Source organism: Mirounga angustirostris, unplaced genomic scaffold (assembly GCF_029215605.1).
Source record: "Mirounga angustirostris isolate CCGP_5_RB_7025 unplaced genomic scaffold, mMirAng1.0.hap1 SCAF_15, whole genome shotgun sequence".
Classification (NCBI taxonomy): domain Eukaryota; kingdom Metazoa; phylum Chordata; class Mammalia; order Carnivora; family Phocidae; genus Mirounga; species Mirounga angustirostris.
Genome location: NW_026991723.1, coordinates 28,987,361 through 29,006,029, shown reverse-complemented (window position 1 = coordinate 29,006,029; position 18,669 = coordinate 28,987,361). Strand labels below are relative to the sequence as shown.

The 18,669-nt window shown below is 46.6% G+C and overlaps 1 protein-coding gene across 20 annotated transcripts in view; it reads right to left on the bottom strand.

Moving 5' to 3' along the window:
- AOPEP (aminopeptidase O (putative)) overlaps window positions 1-18,669 on the bottom strand; it is a 354,373-nt gene that overhangs the window by 88,927 nt on the left and 246,777 nt on the right. For all 20 annotated transcript variants that reach the window (XR_010407860.1, XR_010407861.1, XR_010407862.1 and 17 more), the window contains one exon: window positions 12,427-12,487. Coding sequence is in view for 8 of the 20 variants with exons in the window: in XM_064579971.1 (XP_064436041.1) it covers window positions 12,427-12,487 (61 nt within the window). In the remaining 12 variants the exon portion in view is untranslated. The remainder of the gene's footprint in view (window positions 1-12,426; window positions 12,488-18,669) is intronic.

Below are 18,669 nucleotides of genomic sequence, written 5' to 3'. Positions count from 1 at the left end.
TTACTATCTGTGAATAATTGATTTGCAATAAAAGCAAATGCCTATTCTTTAATGATCAACCAGCGTAAATGCTCTTGCAGATTGATTATTACCTGTGATTTCTCCCAAGAATCTTTTGTATAGCAATTTTCCAGCTGAAGAGAAAAGAAATGCACAGACAAGGTTTCTTGATAGCTACCTTTGTAAAACACCACTCAGGAGGAAACATATGAAAATTCTCCCAATACCGGGGCACCTGGGTGGCTCAGTCGTTAAGCATCTGCCTTTGGCTCAGGTCATGATCCCAGGGTCCTGGGATTGAGCCCCACGTCGGGCTCCCTGCTCGGCAAGAAACCTGCTTCTCCCTCTCCCATTCCCTCTGCTTGTGTTCCCTCTCTCTCTGTGTCTCTCTCTGTCGAATAAATAAAATCTTTAAGAAAAAAGAAAAAAGAAAAAAGAAAATTCTCCCAATACCACTCCAAACTAAGGGCAAGTTTCCAGTCTGTGGGGAATTCAACAGATTCCCAGGTTGGAGAGGGAGACACTTGGAGGAAAAGTCAATCCAGACTTCTCTCCTCTCAGAGTGACCAGGCTCATCTCGATGGAGCTCACACTTCAGCCAGCTACTGGGCATAGTATATAGTGACATGAGGCAAAAAAGTGGATCTGGCCTTCACCCAGGCCAGGCCCCTTCTTTTCCCAAAGAATCAGTGAGGGTTCAGAGAAGGCAAGTGGTTCACCCAAGACCACACAGCTTAGTGGCACAGGGCTGCTTCCAAAGCCTCATTTAATGTATCAGTTGCCTCCTTTGTCTAATATAGAATTAAGTTCGCAGGACAAAAGTTCATTACAGCGTCCTCTGTGAAAACAGCAAATTGGATACAACACAACTGACTCTCCTTTCCCACCCAGCCTCTACTCCCGCTCTTTAACCTCAAAATAATGCGGCCGTGCATTTTATGCATCAAATTGTCTGGACCGTACTTAGATACGGTGGTGGCAGTTATAAGTAGACAGGATCAGAAGCAGAAACACTGAGCTTGCAAAGGTCCAAGCTGAAGGACCAGCCTGGAAGGACAGGGTCTTCTGTTGAATGAGCTGAACACGCCCACTACCAAGCACCATCACAGACAACTGCCACACAAAGAAATGCGTGTGACATGCACGCTACCCTTTTTAAAAACACACATGCGGATTTGGGCAGTTTGACAATCACTGACTGTTACCCTGACCCTTGTGATTACGCTTGCTTCTGGGCCACCTCTGGGCTGTGCCCTCGAAGCTCGCCTGCTCCAGGTCAGGGGAGAGGACAAAATGAGGGCAAGAGCCAGGGACTCTAGCTGGAATTAGCTTTTGAATGCAAATAAGAAGATAAAGGATACATCCCTTAAATGCTTTAGATGGTATATAAAGACACTTCTTTGTTCGACCAATTGCTTTTTCTCACTTGTTTTGGTGACCTGATATTTATTACCTAATTTAGTTTCCATCTCGAGGAATAGCTCTGTCTTTCTAAAAGCAAGGACCTCAACTAATCTCTACACACACTCATATTCATTCACACCAAAAAAGATACCAACTCTTCAATGCAGTAAAGCCCAGAATTTCCTATATAAAATACTCAGTCAGATACACAGGGCTACTACCATTTAGAGATAGCCACATGGAAAAAGGATGTACACACCACGACACATATTTATGGAAAAGCCCTGAAAGGTGAGTTTCATATTACTGCAGGCACAAAGCACAGTTTTGCCCACTAAAGAATAGTAAAGAACAGATTCAGGAAGAAGAGTAGTCATTAATTATGTTAAAAATCATCACTGCTCAGAGCTCCCTGCTGTATTCATTTATTATCTCTTCATAGGTCTTGTAAAAATGAAGGCAAGGATGGGTTCCAGCTGATTTGGATTAAAAGCAACCTTGCTAAAAACACAAAATACTTTAGTTGGATGGACAGAGGGCTAAGGGTCCCAGATCTGAGCTGGGGCTCTGCCGCTAACTGGGGCTACCAGCCTGGGCCGATCAGGCCACCACTCCTGGGGAGAGAAAATGAGCTCCTCACCACGACTTGCTCCTGCCTATGATTCTAAAGCAGACCGAAAGTCATGCAACACCAGAAAACACTAATATTTAACCATGAAGCAATAGGGGCCACACCCAAGAATTCTATACTATGCACATAGTAAATATACATCTACTTTGTACGACACAGTGGCTCTCCACAAAAGAGAAGGAAAAAAAGCCCCATGTTCTAAAATCAGCCAAGTGTTCCTAATAGCTTTCCTTGTCAGCAGGTGGCTCTGGCGGCAGGTGCTCTGGCAAAAGTCCCCGCGAGCATGGTGGAGGGCCACCATCAGAGCGGCTGCCCAGAGGCATGGGATGCAGCTGACAATGCTGTGCAATGTCAAAGTGCCAAGGGACCCTGTATGTGTGCACCCATGTCCACAACCCGCTGCTCTGCCGGGCCTCAGGGCTTGCCCCAGGCGTGGCGAGAGCAGAATGCACGCGCTAAATAATCTGCCTTTGATGAAGAGTCTACCAGAATATGTCTCCAGGCTAATAAAACAGAGAATAGGGGCAGTTCTTAAAAAGTAGAATCAGATGTTTTTCTATTGATGTATACGTTTACAACCTGATGCTGATATCTTTGTCCTGATTCTTTGAGTTTACGTTGCTCCTTCTTTCCAAAGAACTCTCTCTATGAAAAAGCTAAAGCACCATTGCAATGAAGTCCTGTTAAATGGTATCACTCTTTATGATTGCTGCAATGTCCTTACTTAAGTGAATCTCTCTTGTGGGTGCACAATCTGTATGAACCTGAAAACCAGGTAATGTCCCTATGTCCAAACATGGCTCGCCAGACTTTGCACCTTGAGGACAATTAAACTGGCTCCCGTGCACATCAGCTGGCTGACTTGTGACCCAGTGGGGCACAGCCAAGTCTCCTGCCTCCAGGCATGCTGTCTTCCAATGGACATGGTCTCCCAGCTGAATGTGGCAAACAGAGAAGTCAACTTCTATGGCTCCTCTCAGGTCTCAAACTCAGGGCAGAGGCCCCTCGAGCACGCCTTGAACAATGGTTGGTTGCAGATGCCCTCACGGGCCATGGGCTCATGGGCGGGGCGGTGTCCTGTCAGCTTTGTAAGCCCACTCCCCAGCACAGTGCTTGGCATAAGGGCTGAACAAATAAACCAAACCATAAAGCCAAATATTTGGATTGCTTGGGAGGAATATAAAACTAAAGGATTCTAAGAGTTTAGATTATACTCAAGGAATAAGAAAACTTCTGTTGATTCAATATATTGCAGAATATGACATGATTATGGAGTCTCTCAGTTGGTCCCAGTCCTACTTATGGAGATCCTCATTCACTGGGTATGGCCTGAGTCCAGGATCTGTAGTTTTTTTGTTTTGTTTTTTGTTTTTTTTAAGATTTTATTTATTTATTTGACAGAGACACAGCGAGAGAGGGAACACAAGCAGGGGGAACAGGAGAGGGAGAACCAGATTTCCCGCCGAGCAGGGAGCCCGATGCGGGGCTCGATCCCAGGACCCCGGGATCACGACCCGAGCCTAAGGCAGATGCTTAACGACTGAGCCACCCAGGTGCCCCTGCAGTATTTTTGTTTTTTAAGTAGGCTCCACACCCAACGTGGAGCCCAACGTGGGGCTTGAACTCGTGACCCTGAGATCAAGACCTGAGCTGAGAACAAGAGTCAGATGCTTAACTGACTGAGCCACCCAGGTGCCCCCAGGACCTGTGGTTTCAAACAGCTTCCTGGATGATTCTGATAATCAGGTCTCCACATAACTGGGGTAGGTGGCCTCTAATCCAAGTCTGCAAAGCTATGCTTCCGGAAAATACCTACACTTATCTCTTTATTAAAAACCATGTGTGGGGCACCTGGGTGGCTCAGTCGGTTAAGCGTCTGACTCTTGGTTTTGGCTCAGGTCCTGGTCTCGGGCTCTGTGCTCAGTACTGAGTCTGCTTGTGATTCTCTGCCTCTCCCTCTGTCCCTCCTCCTTTCCCTCTCTCTCTCTCTCTCAAATAAATAAATAAACAAAATCTTTAAAAAAAAAATGAAAACCATGTGTGCACAGGCCACTACCAACTGTCTCTATCAACTGGATGGAACCAAGTAGACTTTTCAAAGCTAGTGGCTTCTGCTTCCTTTTCCTTCTGGTTCAAAAGGCAAGCAAATATTGTTCTTCTCTCCACGGTGCCACACCCTCATCATGTCTGTGTCCATCTGGGCCAGTTCAGAATTTTTATTCTTTTTAAAGAAACAAGTTCGCAAATGCTCTTTATCCACCCGACAGAGCCATTCCCATATGCCCTCCTCTGAGCTCACTTTAAAAATAGATGTCCAATCTGAGATCCTGAAGGGTCTCAGACCTCAGTCTAGGTCAATATCCTGAATGTTCTCCCTCATCACTTAGCAGGATTCAGGCATGTCACCTGCATTACATGAATCTGTGCTTGTTTCACATGGCTTCCTACATATTTCTCTGAGGGCACCTGTAGATATTCCTCAGCCCATTGCATGTGCTTTCTAAGGAGACACCACTGGCCATCCAGATACTTAATGATGCTTTTTAAAAGCATCCGTGTTAAGTGAACAGCTCCTGGACCTGAAAGTTCAAAGTTGAAAACCAAGGGGCGAAAGTCTCTCTCTGTTCTTCTCACTCCCGGAGACTCCCTAGTACCTGAATGGAGGGGAGAGGCTTGGCCTTTCATCCAGGAGTCTTCCTTCTAGCTAGGCTGCTGGCCTACCTGCCCAGGGATCTAATTGCCGTTCAAGTATTAGCATCCTTTTATAGGCCTCTGGTGGTCCTCTGTGGCTCTTGAATCTTGTGGGAACCCTCCAGCATCACATTCAAGTTCCTGTGTAGTCTGGCAGTGTCCTACCTTACTAATCAATGCCCTTTGCAGATCCTGCTCTCCGTGCAAAGCGGGCAACAATATGCCTGTTCCTAACAAGCCTGTCCCTAACAAGGGGAAAGATCACTACTCCCAAGTTGTGGTCACAATGCATTCACCCAATGTATTTTATCGCTACAAAAAAAAATGCACCGACCCTTCTATTATTCGGGGGACAGATGACCTTGGTTAGAATGTGGCAGAGGCTGGGGACAGAGAAGGGGGTGACAGTGAGGCTGGCTGGGAGGGTGCTTTCCCCCAGCCCTCCCACCAGGAAGCTGTCTCCATTCCTCTGCTCCTGGGGCATTACCCACTGAGCCTTAATCATGCTTACGACAAACTGGTTCATCGGCCCCCTCCCATTATTGAGATCTGATTCTCCCTAATGCTGCTCAAGCATGCATACTCAGTTTTCCACCCCTAGATGCTGGTTCTGACTCTCCGCCTGCCTGAAATGGCCTTCTCCCCTATGTATCCTTCAAGATTGGCTTCAAATGGTACTTCAACCCTCCCTGTTTCAACAAATGGGAAATGACCTCTTTCTTCCGAATGCTAAAAGTTAGCATTTTTCACAAGTTACTGCTTTCTGCCTTAGGTTGGTTACTTGTGTGTCTATTTTCCCTACTGAATTATTAAGCATCTTGAGGGCAAAGCCTGTGTTCTCTCATCTTTGAGTCATCCACAGTCCCTCAGAAAAGATAGAGGTACCAGCTATATTCATGGGAAGAAGGGAAGGGATGCGGTGAGGGGTAGGCACTGGACTAGGAGGTAAGATTTCAGATCGTGGAAGTTTCCTCTTGCAAATCTCATCCATCAGGTCTGGGATGCTTGGCAGTTCTGTAGAAACCTAAGCTCTGACACAGTTACAAAGGAAATCTTCAAGGGAGAGGAAACAGTTTTAATCCTTATTATTCACTTAGAGTCTCATCTTAGACTATTGTGAATGAGATTCAAACTCTTTCTGGAAATTGTGTTTGAAAGAGAGAGAAAAGGAAGGAAGGACACAGAACTTTCATTTGGGGCACCAAAGGAAAATGTCTCCCGGTTCATCGTGGTGCCTTATGCTTTGAAGAGGTCAGTTCATTTAGACAGTGTCAGATCAGATATCCCCAATAACACACAATGCCCAGCACAGACCCTCAGTTACCTCGTACTCTCCAGGAGAACTGACCCTTCCTTCCCACATTTCTCTCTCGTCCACAAGACAGGATGTCATTTGGGACCACAAAAACCTATAGACCCCAAAAATATTCATCCATAGGGGAATAAAATATATAGTGAGGTTGACTTAAGTGATTTTTACTGGCCATTTTGAAGGGATTCACAAGAAATGTAGAACTAATCAGGGAAGTATTGGGAATAAGCATTGTTATGGGCTGAATTTTCCCCCTAAATTTACATGTTGAAGTCCTAACCCCTAATACCTCAGAATGTGATTGCATTGGAGATAGGGCCTTTAAAAAGGTGATTAAGGTAAAATGAGATCACAAAGTGGGCTCTAATCTAATTGACTGGTGTCCTTAGGAGAGAAGATTAGGACAGAGATCTCTACGCACACAGGGGAGAGACCATGTGAGGACACAGGGAGAAGTTGGCCATATGTGAGCCAAGGAGAGAGGCCTCAGGAGAAACTGACCTTACCCATACCTTGATCTTGGACGTCCAGCCTCCAGAACCGGGAGATCATAAATGTCTGTTGCAAAATCCCACCCGATCTGTGGGATTTTGTTATGGCAGCCTGAGCTAACTAATAAGAGCACGAAGGCACAGATGCCAAGAATGAAAGAAATCAGGCTACAGATGAAAGGACTTTAATAAACTCTCTCTCTGTCTCTTGTGATTGCAGAGCAGTGTATCACTTTGAGGGATTTGTGGGCTCTTCGATGAACTGTGGCGACTCATCGACAGGATGGGCCCTGCCCCAACTGAGGCCAGGGAATCTAGTCAGTATATCTCTAAAGCCCCCTGACAAGGTATTTAGTCACTTAGAAAATGTAAGCCGAACCACTGGACTAAAAAGACAGCAAAATTATTAGGAGCCCAAAAAACACACCATGTTATAGCAACTGCTACTACTGATAAAAAAAGAAGCAAGGATCTCACAGCACATATAATTTGAAAAATATCATTTCTCTGGAGTTTGCAAAATAACCAGTCTCAGTTTTCTTGAATGACCATTAAATGTAGAATTCTTATAGACATCACTGAGCCTGAGTATCCCAACAGGCCTTAAACTTATGTTGATGTGATTACATAAACTGTGCAAAAAATAAGCTTACAAGTTATGCCCCTAATAAACCACAGGCTTTCTCTGTGCTAAAAGCACCACATCTTATCAAATTTCCTCAGTTCTGTGACCTCAGCATTTTCCCTACGAGACTTAAGTTGTCCATCATTTGCTTGTGTGGCCTTTGGCAACTTGCAGATGTTTGTTTGAAAAGGAGTGGCATTCTCCAAGATGACACAAGAACCTGCTGTTCTAGGAGGGGATGCAGGAGCGAGTCTGGGAGCTTGAGGTGCTTCCTGCCTGTTTGAGACACCCAATGTGATCGGCTATTACCCATCTTCTCTATCCTCCTCAGTGCCCTTGATGCCCATGGCTTTGCCAGTTCACATCTGCTCAGCACTTCCCCCAAACAGCAGACAGAGCCACAGAAGGGCCGTGAGGTTCACTGGCGTCGTCAGTGTGCTACTTGTTAGTACCTCGGGAAACAGGCTGCCTGGGAGTCAAAATTAAGAGCTGAAGTGAGGCTGGTAATTAGTTCATGCCCTTCTGGATGCCCACAGTGAACAAGCACTCCCATCCCATGGACTATAATCATCTGCGCTGTCACGGCACATTGAAGGGTGTCTATGGACTGGCCGAGCGCTATCTTTATCCATACATTTGACAAAAATACAGATGATTTCAGTTACATTTATTTGGTGGGGGATTTTAAGGCATCATGCACTCAGATTTTAATTCATCTAATAGTTTTAGAGCAGTACTGTTCACTAGGAATATATGCGAGCCGCATTTGTCATTTACGATTTCCTAGTTGCCACATTTAAAAAGTAAGATGTAACAGCTAAAATTAATTTTAATAATATATCTTACTGGGTATATATACATTGGGTTATGACGTAGCCAAAACAGTATCGTTTTGACATGTAACTGATATTTTAAAAACCATTAAAGAGACATTTTACCTTCCTTTTTTTGTAATAAATCTTCTAAATCTGATGTGTTTTCACAGTCCATCTCAAGTGCTAAATTTTAACCAGAAATGCTTGGTCTGTATTTAGATTTCATAAAATTTACGGTTAAAAAAAGTAGATTCATTCACATACCCAAAGTTGTTCCAAACAAAACTTGAATTATTAGATCTTAAATTTAGATGTGGATTAGATTAAAAATTCAGCTCCTCAGGCACACTAGATATTTTTCAAGTGCTGAATAATTACATGTGGCTAGCGGCTGCCATACTGGACAGCGAGACCCCGAGCACCTACTGTGCACATCACAGCAGGTAAGACAAGATGAGTCTGACAGAGTCCTTATTTCCTCTGGGTGGGGAAGCCTATGTATGAGACACATATACAAATAGTAACAATGTAAGGCAGGTCATGACACTTACTAAGTACACAGAAAGGAAAGCATTCCAAGGAGAAAAGGGAATGCACAAAGGAAGGTCGGTGGCAAAGAAACAAACATTTAGAGATTGGTAATTATGGCTGGGCATAAACCTAGGAGGGTAGAAATTAAAGTTTAAAAAGACAGCCTAGGGCAGTTCTGCTGATAGCCTCAAATAGCAAGCCAAAGAGTCTGTCCTCAATCCACAGTTAATGGGGGATAAGTTTTTGGTGAGGAGGAATCTTTTAGAAAGATCCACTTAGTATTGATGTGGAACGGCTTCGTGGCTAAAAAACCAATTAGCTACTGAACCGGTCCAAGCAAAATATAATGAAAAAAATGGGGGAGGCGATAGGAAAGGAAAGAAAATTCGAAATGTAATAAATATGTATATAGGGATACCAGGACTTGGCAATGTGGCCAGGAACTCAAGGAAAAAGAGGAGTCAGAGAATTCTGTAGCAACTAAAATAAGGAAGTACAGATAAAAGGCTGGATGGGAAAGTTATTTCTAACATATCTGCACATAAATGTTTTAAAAGGAATTGGAATATATGTGCGTACAGGCTGGTGGGGGGGTTTGGAAGAGACACTTGGGCAGACATTAAAAGAAGTCAATATCTATTTAGAGAACAGTCAAATTAGCAGAATGGGCGACTTTCTTAGAAATAATGTATACTATTTGGGGCGAGGAGGGAATCGGAGTAAATTAAATTACAGTATTATTCGTTAGAAGGCTAGGCAGCTGTTGAAAATTACTGCTCTTAAATTATATCAAAGGATAAGGAAAGCTGCTTAAGATATACTTTTAAATGAGAACTTTCAGCTTGGATAATAAGATTCTAATTTTGTTTAAAAAGGATATGCACCTACATTCTGTATAGCACAGAAAATGTGTGGAAGGACCCACACCATGCTGTTAGCCAGCATGGATTATCTCTGCAGAGAAAGACTGATGGGGGCAAGGGCTTTTCCTTTTTATATCTTGCTATTGCTTGAACTTGCTACAGAGAACACATTATTTGAGTTTTAAAAAGGGAGACAAAGGAAAGGGTAAACCATGTATTCAGACCTCCAGAAAAATGACTGAAAGGACTTATATCAAAAAATTATCTCTGGGCCATTTTAATTTTCTTATTTTGAACTTTTTATATTCCAAAATAAATACATAATACTTCTATAACCAGAAAAAAACAAGTCATAAAAGGAAATAATCTATAATACTGATGGTACAATCAATTTTAAATCTGTTTGCAAAGCCAAAGGTTACAGGGTTGGGTGTTCTTTAAAGAGGTTTGGATCCAATTTCTTTTACTTCTTTGGGGCTCATGCTTACTTTTATTGCCGCTGAAGTGATTTCCACATTTTTTTTAATGATTTCCATTCAGTGTGCCCAAAAAGGAAAATCGAGGCCAACCACAAGGCAAGCCTTCCTGAGAGGAGACAAAAAGCCTCTGTAACCTGTGGAATGAAAACTTTACCAGGAGAACGTGACTCTTTTGTCATGAATGACTTCAGTTGCTGGTGGACAGAAATTTTTAACGAGAACAAAGAGCATCGAAGTGATTTCAGTGCTCTGGTTGTCAATCCCGGCCAAGCACACTCGTAACTTTATATTATAATGATGGGGACAAAGAACAAGGTGTCCCATTCACCGCCAGCTGGCTGCACCCAGAGGGTCCCGGGCCTTTGCAGAGCCTTTCACTGAAGTGGAACCGAGAAGGAACTCTCAAGGAGTGCAGAAAGGACTGTGAGCGAGTAAATCATCATCAACCATGTAAACAATGGCAGAGAATGGGTACGGAGATGAAAAGGTGCCTTCTGATCATTCACCAATGGAAAGATGTGCACTAAATCAGGGTCCTTTCTGTCTGACGCTGTTGTTTTTACTGAACAGTTAAGCGCCCAAGGAAATACCAGTTGGGTCTTAAAGACAATTTATAGCTAGGCTGGCCTCATTGCACCTGGCTGTGTTTTGACAGCAGGTTTCGTCAGTTTATAGCAGAAATTCTTGTCTACACTATAAGCTGTCACAAATGCAACTAGACCTTGGAAAAAATGCACTGCTCAGAGGCAAATCTCTCCCTTCGCCGCGCCCCTCCCCCTTTTAATGAAAAGCAAAAGCCTCCTGCTGGTGGCAAAGCCTCCTTCTCTTCAGGGGAAATTAGGGAGCCTCCTGGGACTGAGAGGGTCAGCCCCAGTGTTACAGCCCAAGTGGGGTGCGCCTGCTTCTGGGCACTCGATTAAGGACTCTTTCTTTTCTCTTCCCTCGGGGCTAACTGTTGAATACAGCGGTCTTGTTGTGTGGAGCCAGGAAATTTCGGGATCCTGCTCTCTGAGCTCCCCACTCTTTCCAGTTTCCAGGCCATGGAAAGAATGTCTGGGTGCCTTGCAACAGCCCGGCCTCGGAACACAAGGCCCACAGCTTTGGCGAATGCCCTCTGCCCCCATCTCAAACAAGAAGGCAACGCTTGGCTATTTGGGATCAAACAAACCTTAACTTTGTGTTTGAGATTTTTCTCCGCAGTAAATGGCCGGGTTCGGAAGCCCCCGTCTTAGAAATCCCAGGACCTCACTATAACACATACAAGTTGACAGAGCTGCCTCCCAGGACTGCTGCCTTACCCACCCCTGTTTGGTTTTGCTTTTTTAGACCTCAGGGTTTTATTTTTTATTTTTTTGCTCCCAGAAGGATTGGGCCAAATAAATAACTTTTTAACAGGTGACATGCATCCCCGAACAGAAGGCACTGCATCCTTTTTAGGAACAAGTTCATGGCGGCTGGTGGCCGACATTTTCCCCTGTGTGATAGCACGGACAAAGATGTGAAGAGAGGGATGAAAAGGTAATGGAGAGCAGCCCCTCCTGTTCCTTAATTTCATGGTTCACAGACATTCATTGACATCCAGACACTCCCAAGGGGAAGCTCATATAACCAGCCATGAAACTAGAAACGAGCAGGCTAAGGAGGCTGCTTGCCTGGGCCCAGGGCAGAGTTTCTCACAGCCATGGGGGTCCACTCCCAGACACTAGGGCTCACTCTGATGGGTCTGCAGCTGCTCGGGGGGCGGGGGTGCAGCCCAGCCTGGGAAGCTCCAGGTCTGCAGGGTCCCTTGATCAGCTCCACACGGGATGCCACCCTCAACTTCCCAGGGCCTATGCTCTGGCAAGGGTCGGCCCTCGGGGGCTGCCCGTCAAGCTCCAGAAAGCACAGGACCTGGGGAGGAGAGTGGAGGGAGGCGAGGCTCCAAGCTAGGCAGTTCCCATGGAGCTGGGACTGGTCGGGAATGTCTCTCCCTCAGACGTGCCAATGGGCTGAAAGGGAGGGAGACAGTAGAACAACCATTCAGCTGGGATAGGTCCCGGTCCATAAGACGAAGAAATGAATCTACATGGCTCATTCGGATCACACCAGCTTGAGGCAGGGATGCAGAACCAGGCGAGAAAGTTGAGGGGCAGCTGCAGCAGGGAAATGATGGAGAACTAAGGGCATAATAGGTCAGAGGAAAGCTGTAGACAAGCCAGCTCACTCACTCACCTGGCTGTATCCAAAAAGCAGAGCTGGAGACCACCTGCTCAACCGACCGGTGGCCTTGAAGTGTTGCCTGGTGACACCACCCACAATGTACACCACACTTTGCAAGATCTCACTTAACACACAGTTCAAGGTCAACCAGCATGCCCACCTACAGCCCCACAGTCCCCTGAGGCAGAGGCCGGAGGCACACACCATGATCGCAGGCGGAAAAGGGTGGGAGACCATCATTTTCCTGACTTACAGATACTCCACCTCAGTAAGATGGTTACTTTTATAACTACACATACAAACAAATCATTGTCAAAATTGATACGCTAAGCAGCAAGCTTCACTCTCCTCTACAGACCCTCCTGAGCAGTCATGTTGAGCCCACCTGTGGTATTCCAGAACTCTCAAGCCAGTCTCGGAAGATGTTTTCCACAGACAACTCAAGCCTTTAAAAATAAAGCAAAAAGTCAAGGATTAAAATGGTACAGAGCACTTACTACATACATAGCACCTTTTTCTATAACTATTCGGGTAGATCACAGCATCGATCTTCCAGAGAAGTACCCGTTCCCTGGAGAAAAGCAACGCCGTGCCAGGTTCAAGTGCAGAGGGCACTCAGTCACACTCAGCGCAGCTTCGGTCAACAGGGATGTGCACGATGGGATCTAAAAATCGGAGGCACACTGTAATAGGTGCTCTTAATGCCTTGAGAGGAACTGTTGGGTTGGGAGCCTCAATTCAGGGAGGAGAGGACACATCAGGCACGACTGCTTCCTCCACAATTGGCAGCAAAGTGAAATCGGAACGCTCCAGCACTTAGCACATCAAAATGAAATTTGAACTTTATCGTGACGGCGGCTGTGGCAGGCACAGATGGCACAATCCCCTGTCAGAGCGCAGAGGGGCCCGGCTGCGGGGAGTGTGCGTAAGCAGGCCCACGGGCTGCTTTATTTGAAATAAAAGTTGCTCGTTAAGTCTGACCCAAAGTCAGCTCCAATTCTTTTGGTTTCATGTCCCGCTGATTTGAATACTCCTTCAATTCGTGAAGTATCCAGTATATTTAGGGTCAACAGACCTTAGGTTGCATCTTCCTGTGTTCCTGGGCTAATGACATTTAAAGCAACCACAGTCCCTGTCTAGATACCCCTGGCCCCTGCTCCATCTCCCCGCTCGCAGAGGCCTTTCCCGAGCCCTGTCCCAGGCTGTGTGTGCGGCATCCACCACGCTCCCTGCCCTCTGCGCCATGGCATTCCGCACTGCGTGCCTGCCTTCTATTTCATTACTTGCCCTTTAACTGTCCCCTCACTGGATCGAAGCTCTCTGAGATCAGGGTCTATGGCTGTTTGACTCACTTCTCAAGATCCAGAATGGAGACCAGTTCCTGGTATAAAAGATGCTTCCCATAGATATTTTTTATTTGAATGAATGAAAACATTTCACTTTTGTTTCAATAAAAAGTATTCACTTTTAATTTAAAAACCACCTTTCCCAGTAAGAGATTCCCAATGTGTTAAACTCCAAACCTATAAAAATTTTATATATTATATTCTACATCATACATAAATATATATACATATATATATACATACACACACACACACACACACACAGATATATATAAATAATATTCCTTCCCTCCCTTTAGGGATTGCAGAGAAGTTGTGGAAAGACACAATGCCATCCATCTGTGATGTTAAGGGGCTGAAGCCAGTGCTCCCTCACCTCCTGGGCTATGCTCCAGGCTGGGCAGTAGTGAGAAAGGGAGGGAGAAGCGGGCCTGGATGGGGTTGGGGAAGAAGGGGCTGACTGATATTTTTGCGACCTTCTCTTCCCCAGTGAGAAGCAAGTCACTGGTGTGCCTTGGTCTTCCTGGGCCAGGGCAAAAGCAAATGTTGCAGAAGGGCACAACTGTTAGTATTTCCAAAGAAAACGGAGGGCAGGAGGGACTACGCAGAGTAAGTTGTTTGGATTCATTTCAAGATGATGCCCATCTGTGGGATGACTGGGGAAGGGGAGAGGCCAGAAGTGGAGAAGCGGAGAACAATGACCTCCCCAGGATGCTTGCGCTGGGCTCCTCCAGGTTCGCGGGCTCAGTGGAATTACTGGGCGTGCCTTGTATGCAGGTGCCCACAGGGGCCACCATCCCCGAGCCTTGCCCCACTACTTCTTCGTGGTCACTCAACAGCATCAATCCAGGTGCGAGCGGCCAAGTTCCTGCTGTGACGCAGAGCGTGGAGGCATGTGTGTGCATGCACGTGTGCAGCACGTGGGGCAGGGGTGGGTGGGTGGGTGACTGGAAGGGAGGAGGTGGCTCTCAGAGCACCTTAGATCCAGATCACTGTTCTTCTTTGGGCTCGGTCGGCCGCACTGGGAGGTGCTGGCAATGCCCTTCACAGGCCTGACTGGTCTGCTGGGAGGAGGAGGAGAGCAGGGCTGAAGGGGCCCCTTAGAGAAGTGTCTGAGGAACTCAAAGCTGATTTGCTTTCTAACGAAACGTGCAAGGCTGCAAGGGCAGACAGACTGTATAATTTCCGCTGAAGGTAAGAGGCTCCGTGGAAGGCCTGCTCTTGTGGGGAAGGAACGCAGACCATCCCCACCTTGTCTGGCACCCAGGAGGGGGGGTTCACTTGGTGGTGCTGGGTTCCTGCCCTGGGGCCTCAACAGCTGGGGATCTGCTGGTGCTCTAAGTTGTCTATCCTGATTGAGAGGCACGCCTGCTTTCTCCTGGGTCCTTCCTTCCCTGAAGCTTTTCCTAAGTCGCCCATTCATCTGCTTCCTTTCCAGCCAGAGAGGGGCACTGGGATGTCGGGAGCCCTCCAGAGCCCTGGGGCCAAGAGCTCCCGTCACCCTCCTTCCAGCGATCTCCGGAAAGCCAACGCAAGAGGCTGACTCTGACCCAAGCTTTGTTGAGCTGTGGCATTCTAGGAAAACGGGCATTCTTAAATCTTGCCCAACTTGAGAGGAAGACAGGGGATTTAGAAAGGATTTAGACAAGAAGCGTAGTGAGGATCAAAGGGGCGAGTACACTGGGTCCACAAGGGGGGTCGAGGGAATTGGGGTTCAATGTCCTGAAGAAGAGAAGTCTGGGAGTGACTTCATGGCCATTTTTGAGTGATTTTACAAAAGAGGGCAAACAGCTGTTGTGCATAGTCATGGAGGAGCGAGTAAGAGGACGTGGACATAAATTTCCTTCAGGGAATTTTAGCTGGAACACACAGTTTTTTGTTTTGCTTTGTTTTTTAAAGATTGTATTTATTTATTTGACAGAGAGAGACACAGCGAGAGAGGGAACACAAGCGGAGGGAATGGGAGGGGGGAGAAGCAGGCTTCCCACTGAGCAGGGAGCCCGACGCGGGGCTCGATCCCAGGACCCTGGGATCATGACCTGAGCCGAAGGCAGACGCCTAACAACTGAGCCACCCAGGCGCCCCCAAACACACAGTTTCAAGGGTGGCATGGGGAGGGGCCGGGGCGCTGAGCCCTGGAATGTCACTGAGCAAGGCCCAAGTCTTCACCAGAGAAAACTAAAGAATGGGCAACACTTCTCCCTGCAGCATTGGTTCAGTGGATGCCTACAGGGCACAAGGTTCTGTGGAGGGCTGAGCTGGGAACCCCCAGGGCTGCACTGTCTGATAGGGACACATACCAGGCACGCCCACAGTGCCACCAGCGCTAATGCAGAGATGTGGGACTACGTATGCAAGAGGCACTGGCTGCCTCAGGTGGCTCAGCTAGAAGGAGGACGGTGGGAGGCGTGTCAGGGGAGTCTTCTTCAAGGAAGCAACGCTTGAACCATGTCATGGAGGAAGGCTGTGCTGTCCCCAACGATGGTGCAGAGCCAGCAAAATGGAAGGAAAGTGCATGCAGGGCAAAGGGAGCAGAAGCAGGAAAGTCCAAAGCCATGGTCAACTGGGCAGGCACACAGAATGAGGTGAGGGAAAAAAGGGGTGTTCTGTGAGAACCCTGACATCCTGCCATTGAGCCTTGGCCTCATCGAGGAGGCTCGGAGCATGTCCACAGAATGGCACAAACAAAAGGGAGTCGAGGAGGAGTAACAGAAGGGAAAGAGGCCGGAGGCAGGGAGACCAAAGTGGAGATTGTGAACAACTTGTGCTACAGTCTATGACCTGAAGAGCTGGCCGGGCCAACTGTGTGGTTGGTTATTCCACTGGAAAGTAATAAGGCAAATTTTGCGTTGCCATATTTAGTGTTTGTACACACAGGTCCTATTATGGAGTGGCCCCAAAAACAAAGCAAACAAAAACCCCTCTGCCCACTACCAAGTAAAGGCATAAAAGTAGTAGCTATTGCTTACTGAACACCTACTGTGTACCAGACACTAGAAAGAATATCCCATTTAAACTTGACATTATTTGCACAAGACCAATATTAGTATCCCCATTTCAGAGATGAGCAAATGCACGTTCTGGGAAGTTAAGGGACTTAACCAAGGCCACACAGATCCAAGTCTATGCTGCCTGGCTACGAAGCCCCCACTTTTCTTTCTATGCTGAACTTAGGTATCATGATACATCGATTGTGATTTTTGGGGACAGGCAAGCCTGTGGAAAAGGAGGGCCTGTACTTGCACCAAACAGCCCTGCCTTCTCCTTCTTGCTCACATCTCTCCTGCCGAAGGCGGCCTGGCCCCTGCTGTGGTCACCCTGTTTGTCTGCCCTTCATTTACAGTTCTGAAGAGATGGGGAGACCCTTGGGAGGAGCAAAAGTGTAAGGGCAGGAGAGTTCATCGTTCAGCTGCATCCAGGAGCAAAAGACACTCTCCCGTGAATGAAAAGAACATGTGTTTTCAGATCACTTTCCTTTGGAAAAGTTCACAGCATCTTATAACCATTATCACTTCATTCCTCATAATATCCTTGTGAAGTGGGTGTCAATTATTGTGTGGCTTTGAGCAGATGGAGAAACTGCCTCATAAGAAGACTGGCCAAAGTCAGGCCAGACAAAGGGCTAAAGAAAAGACCCAGGTTTCTAGATTCCCAGTACCAGTGCAGACATCGAACCACACTGATGCCTGTCTGGGGATTGCTAACAGGGAATGAGACTTTAAACTATGAGAGAATGATGAAAGCAATAACTTCAACTGCTAAAAAAAAAAAAAAAAAAAAAAATGAAGGTACTATAAGTGGCTTACTTCCCAAGGAAATTATGAGAGATGTGTGATAATGCTGAAATTTTTTTAAGTAGGCTCCATGCCCAACATGGGCCTCAAACCCACAACCTCAAGATCAAGAGTCATATGCTCTACCAACTGAGCCAGCCAGGCACCCCAATAATGCTTAATCAGCAAGGAAGAAATGAACTGCAGACTGTTTGGAGGGAAAAAGTAACAATTCCATAGTTTTTGCTGTTTTGATCGTAGTAATTGAGATGACGGTGCAGGTGAATTTTTAGGTCTGGACTTGGATAGATAGCCATGGTAAAGCAAAAGTTGACTTTTTCAGATCAAGACACTCAGAGTCTAAGCCAGTGGTGAATGTTTCCCCTCTGAGATCATGTGGCTTAAATAATCACAACAACAAGCAGAAGCATTTCCACTTCGCTGGGACCCTGGACTTACAGGAAATTACTCTTCTGCATGTCTGATCACTATGGAAATTGATTTTATACAGATAGCCAGAAGTACACAGACCCACGACTGCATGCCCCCATATTTGTACTAGTGAGCGGTACTTGCGCCTCATTACCCAAGCCTCCTGGGTAGCTGGAACAGCAGGTTGTTTTACCCCCTGGCTGGAGAGTACCCTCTCTGCACTCGTACATCCTGTAAGGCCACTCTTGAGTTTCAGGCATCTGTCTCCAGGCCCTCTGAGCTATAAAAGTGGTCACACATAGTTAGCACAGCAGGGGAGAGAATATGTTGGACACCGTGGCATAATGCGGGTGAGAGAAATAACTGGGTTTCAAGTGGAGAAAGTTGAAAGGCAGGGGCTCTTCCCTTTGTGATACTAACATGCCTAGGGCTCGTGTGAAGATGGTATTGCACGCGCTGTATTGCTTGTTCAGTTGATTTCTGAGGGCCGAGGGACGCGGATGGCTGGGCTGGCCTGCAGCTCTATCTGCCACTTGTGCCTATCACCTGCGGCCGATCAGAAGAGAGGTCCTCACCGCTCTCTGCTCCCACCTGCAGCCCTTGAGAGTCTCACGATCGCGTTCTATCCGTGCCTCTGAAGGAAAGCACAACTTTCACAACTTTCTAAGGCCCCCGCAACTGTCACGTGAACTAAACCACAGATGGAAGGAACGCTGGAAGTGCAGGTACTGGATGAACGCAAGCACTGGGGCCCTCGGTGCTCAGGGTCTGAAATGGAAAAGCCCTCGTTCGGCAGTGCGACCGACATTCCTCACAGATTTTTAAATTTTCGTAGTTTAGGTTTTTAAGTTCCCTTTCTACATGTGGATACAAATAGTGTGCGTCTCAGAACTCTGCACATGGTTATTTGTTTCTCGATCAAAAGGAGTCATTTGTGCTCGGGCAGATAATGAGAATGGCTGAGGTCACATCTATAAGCGAGCACTCCCTAGCTCCACGGGGGAGGCAGGGCAGTGAATGAAACCAAACACAGGGACGTGCACACATAATAACTGATGAGCAAAGAAAAAGCCACTG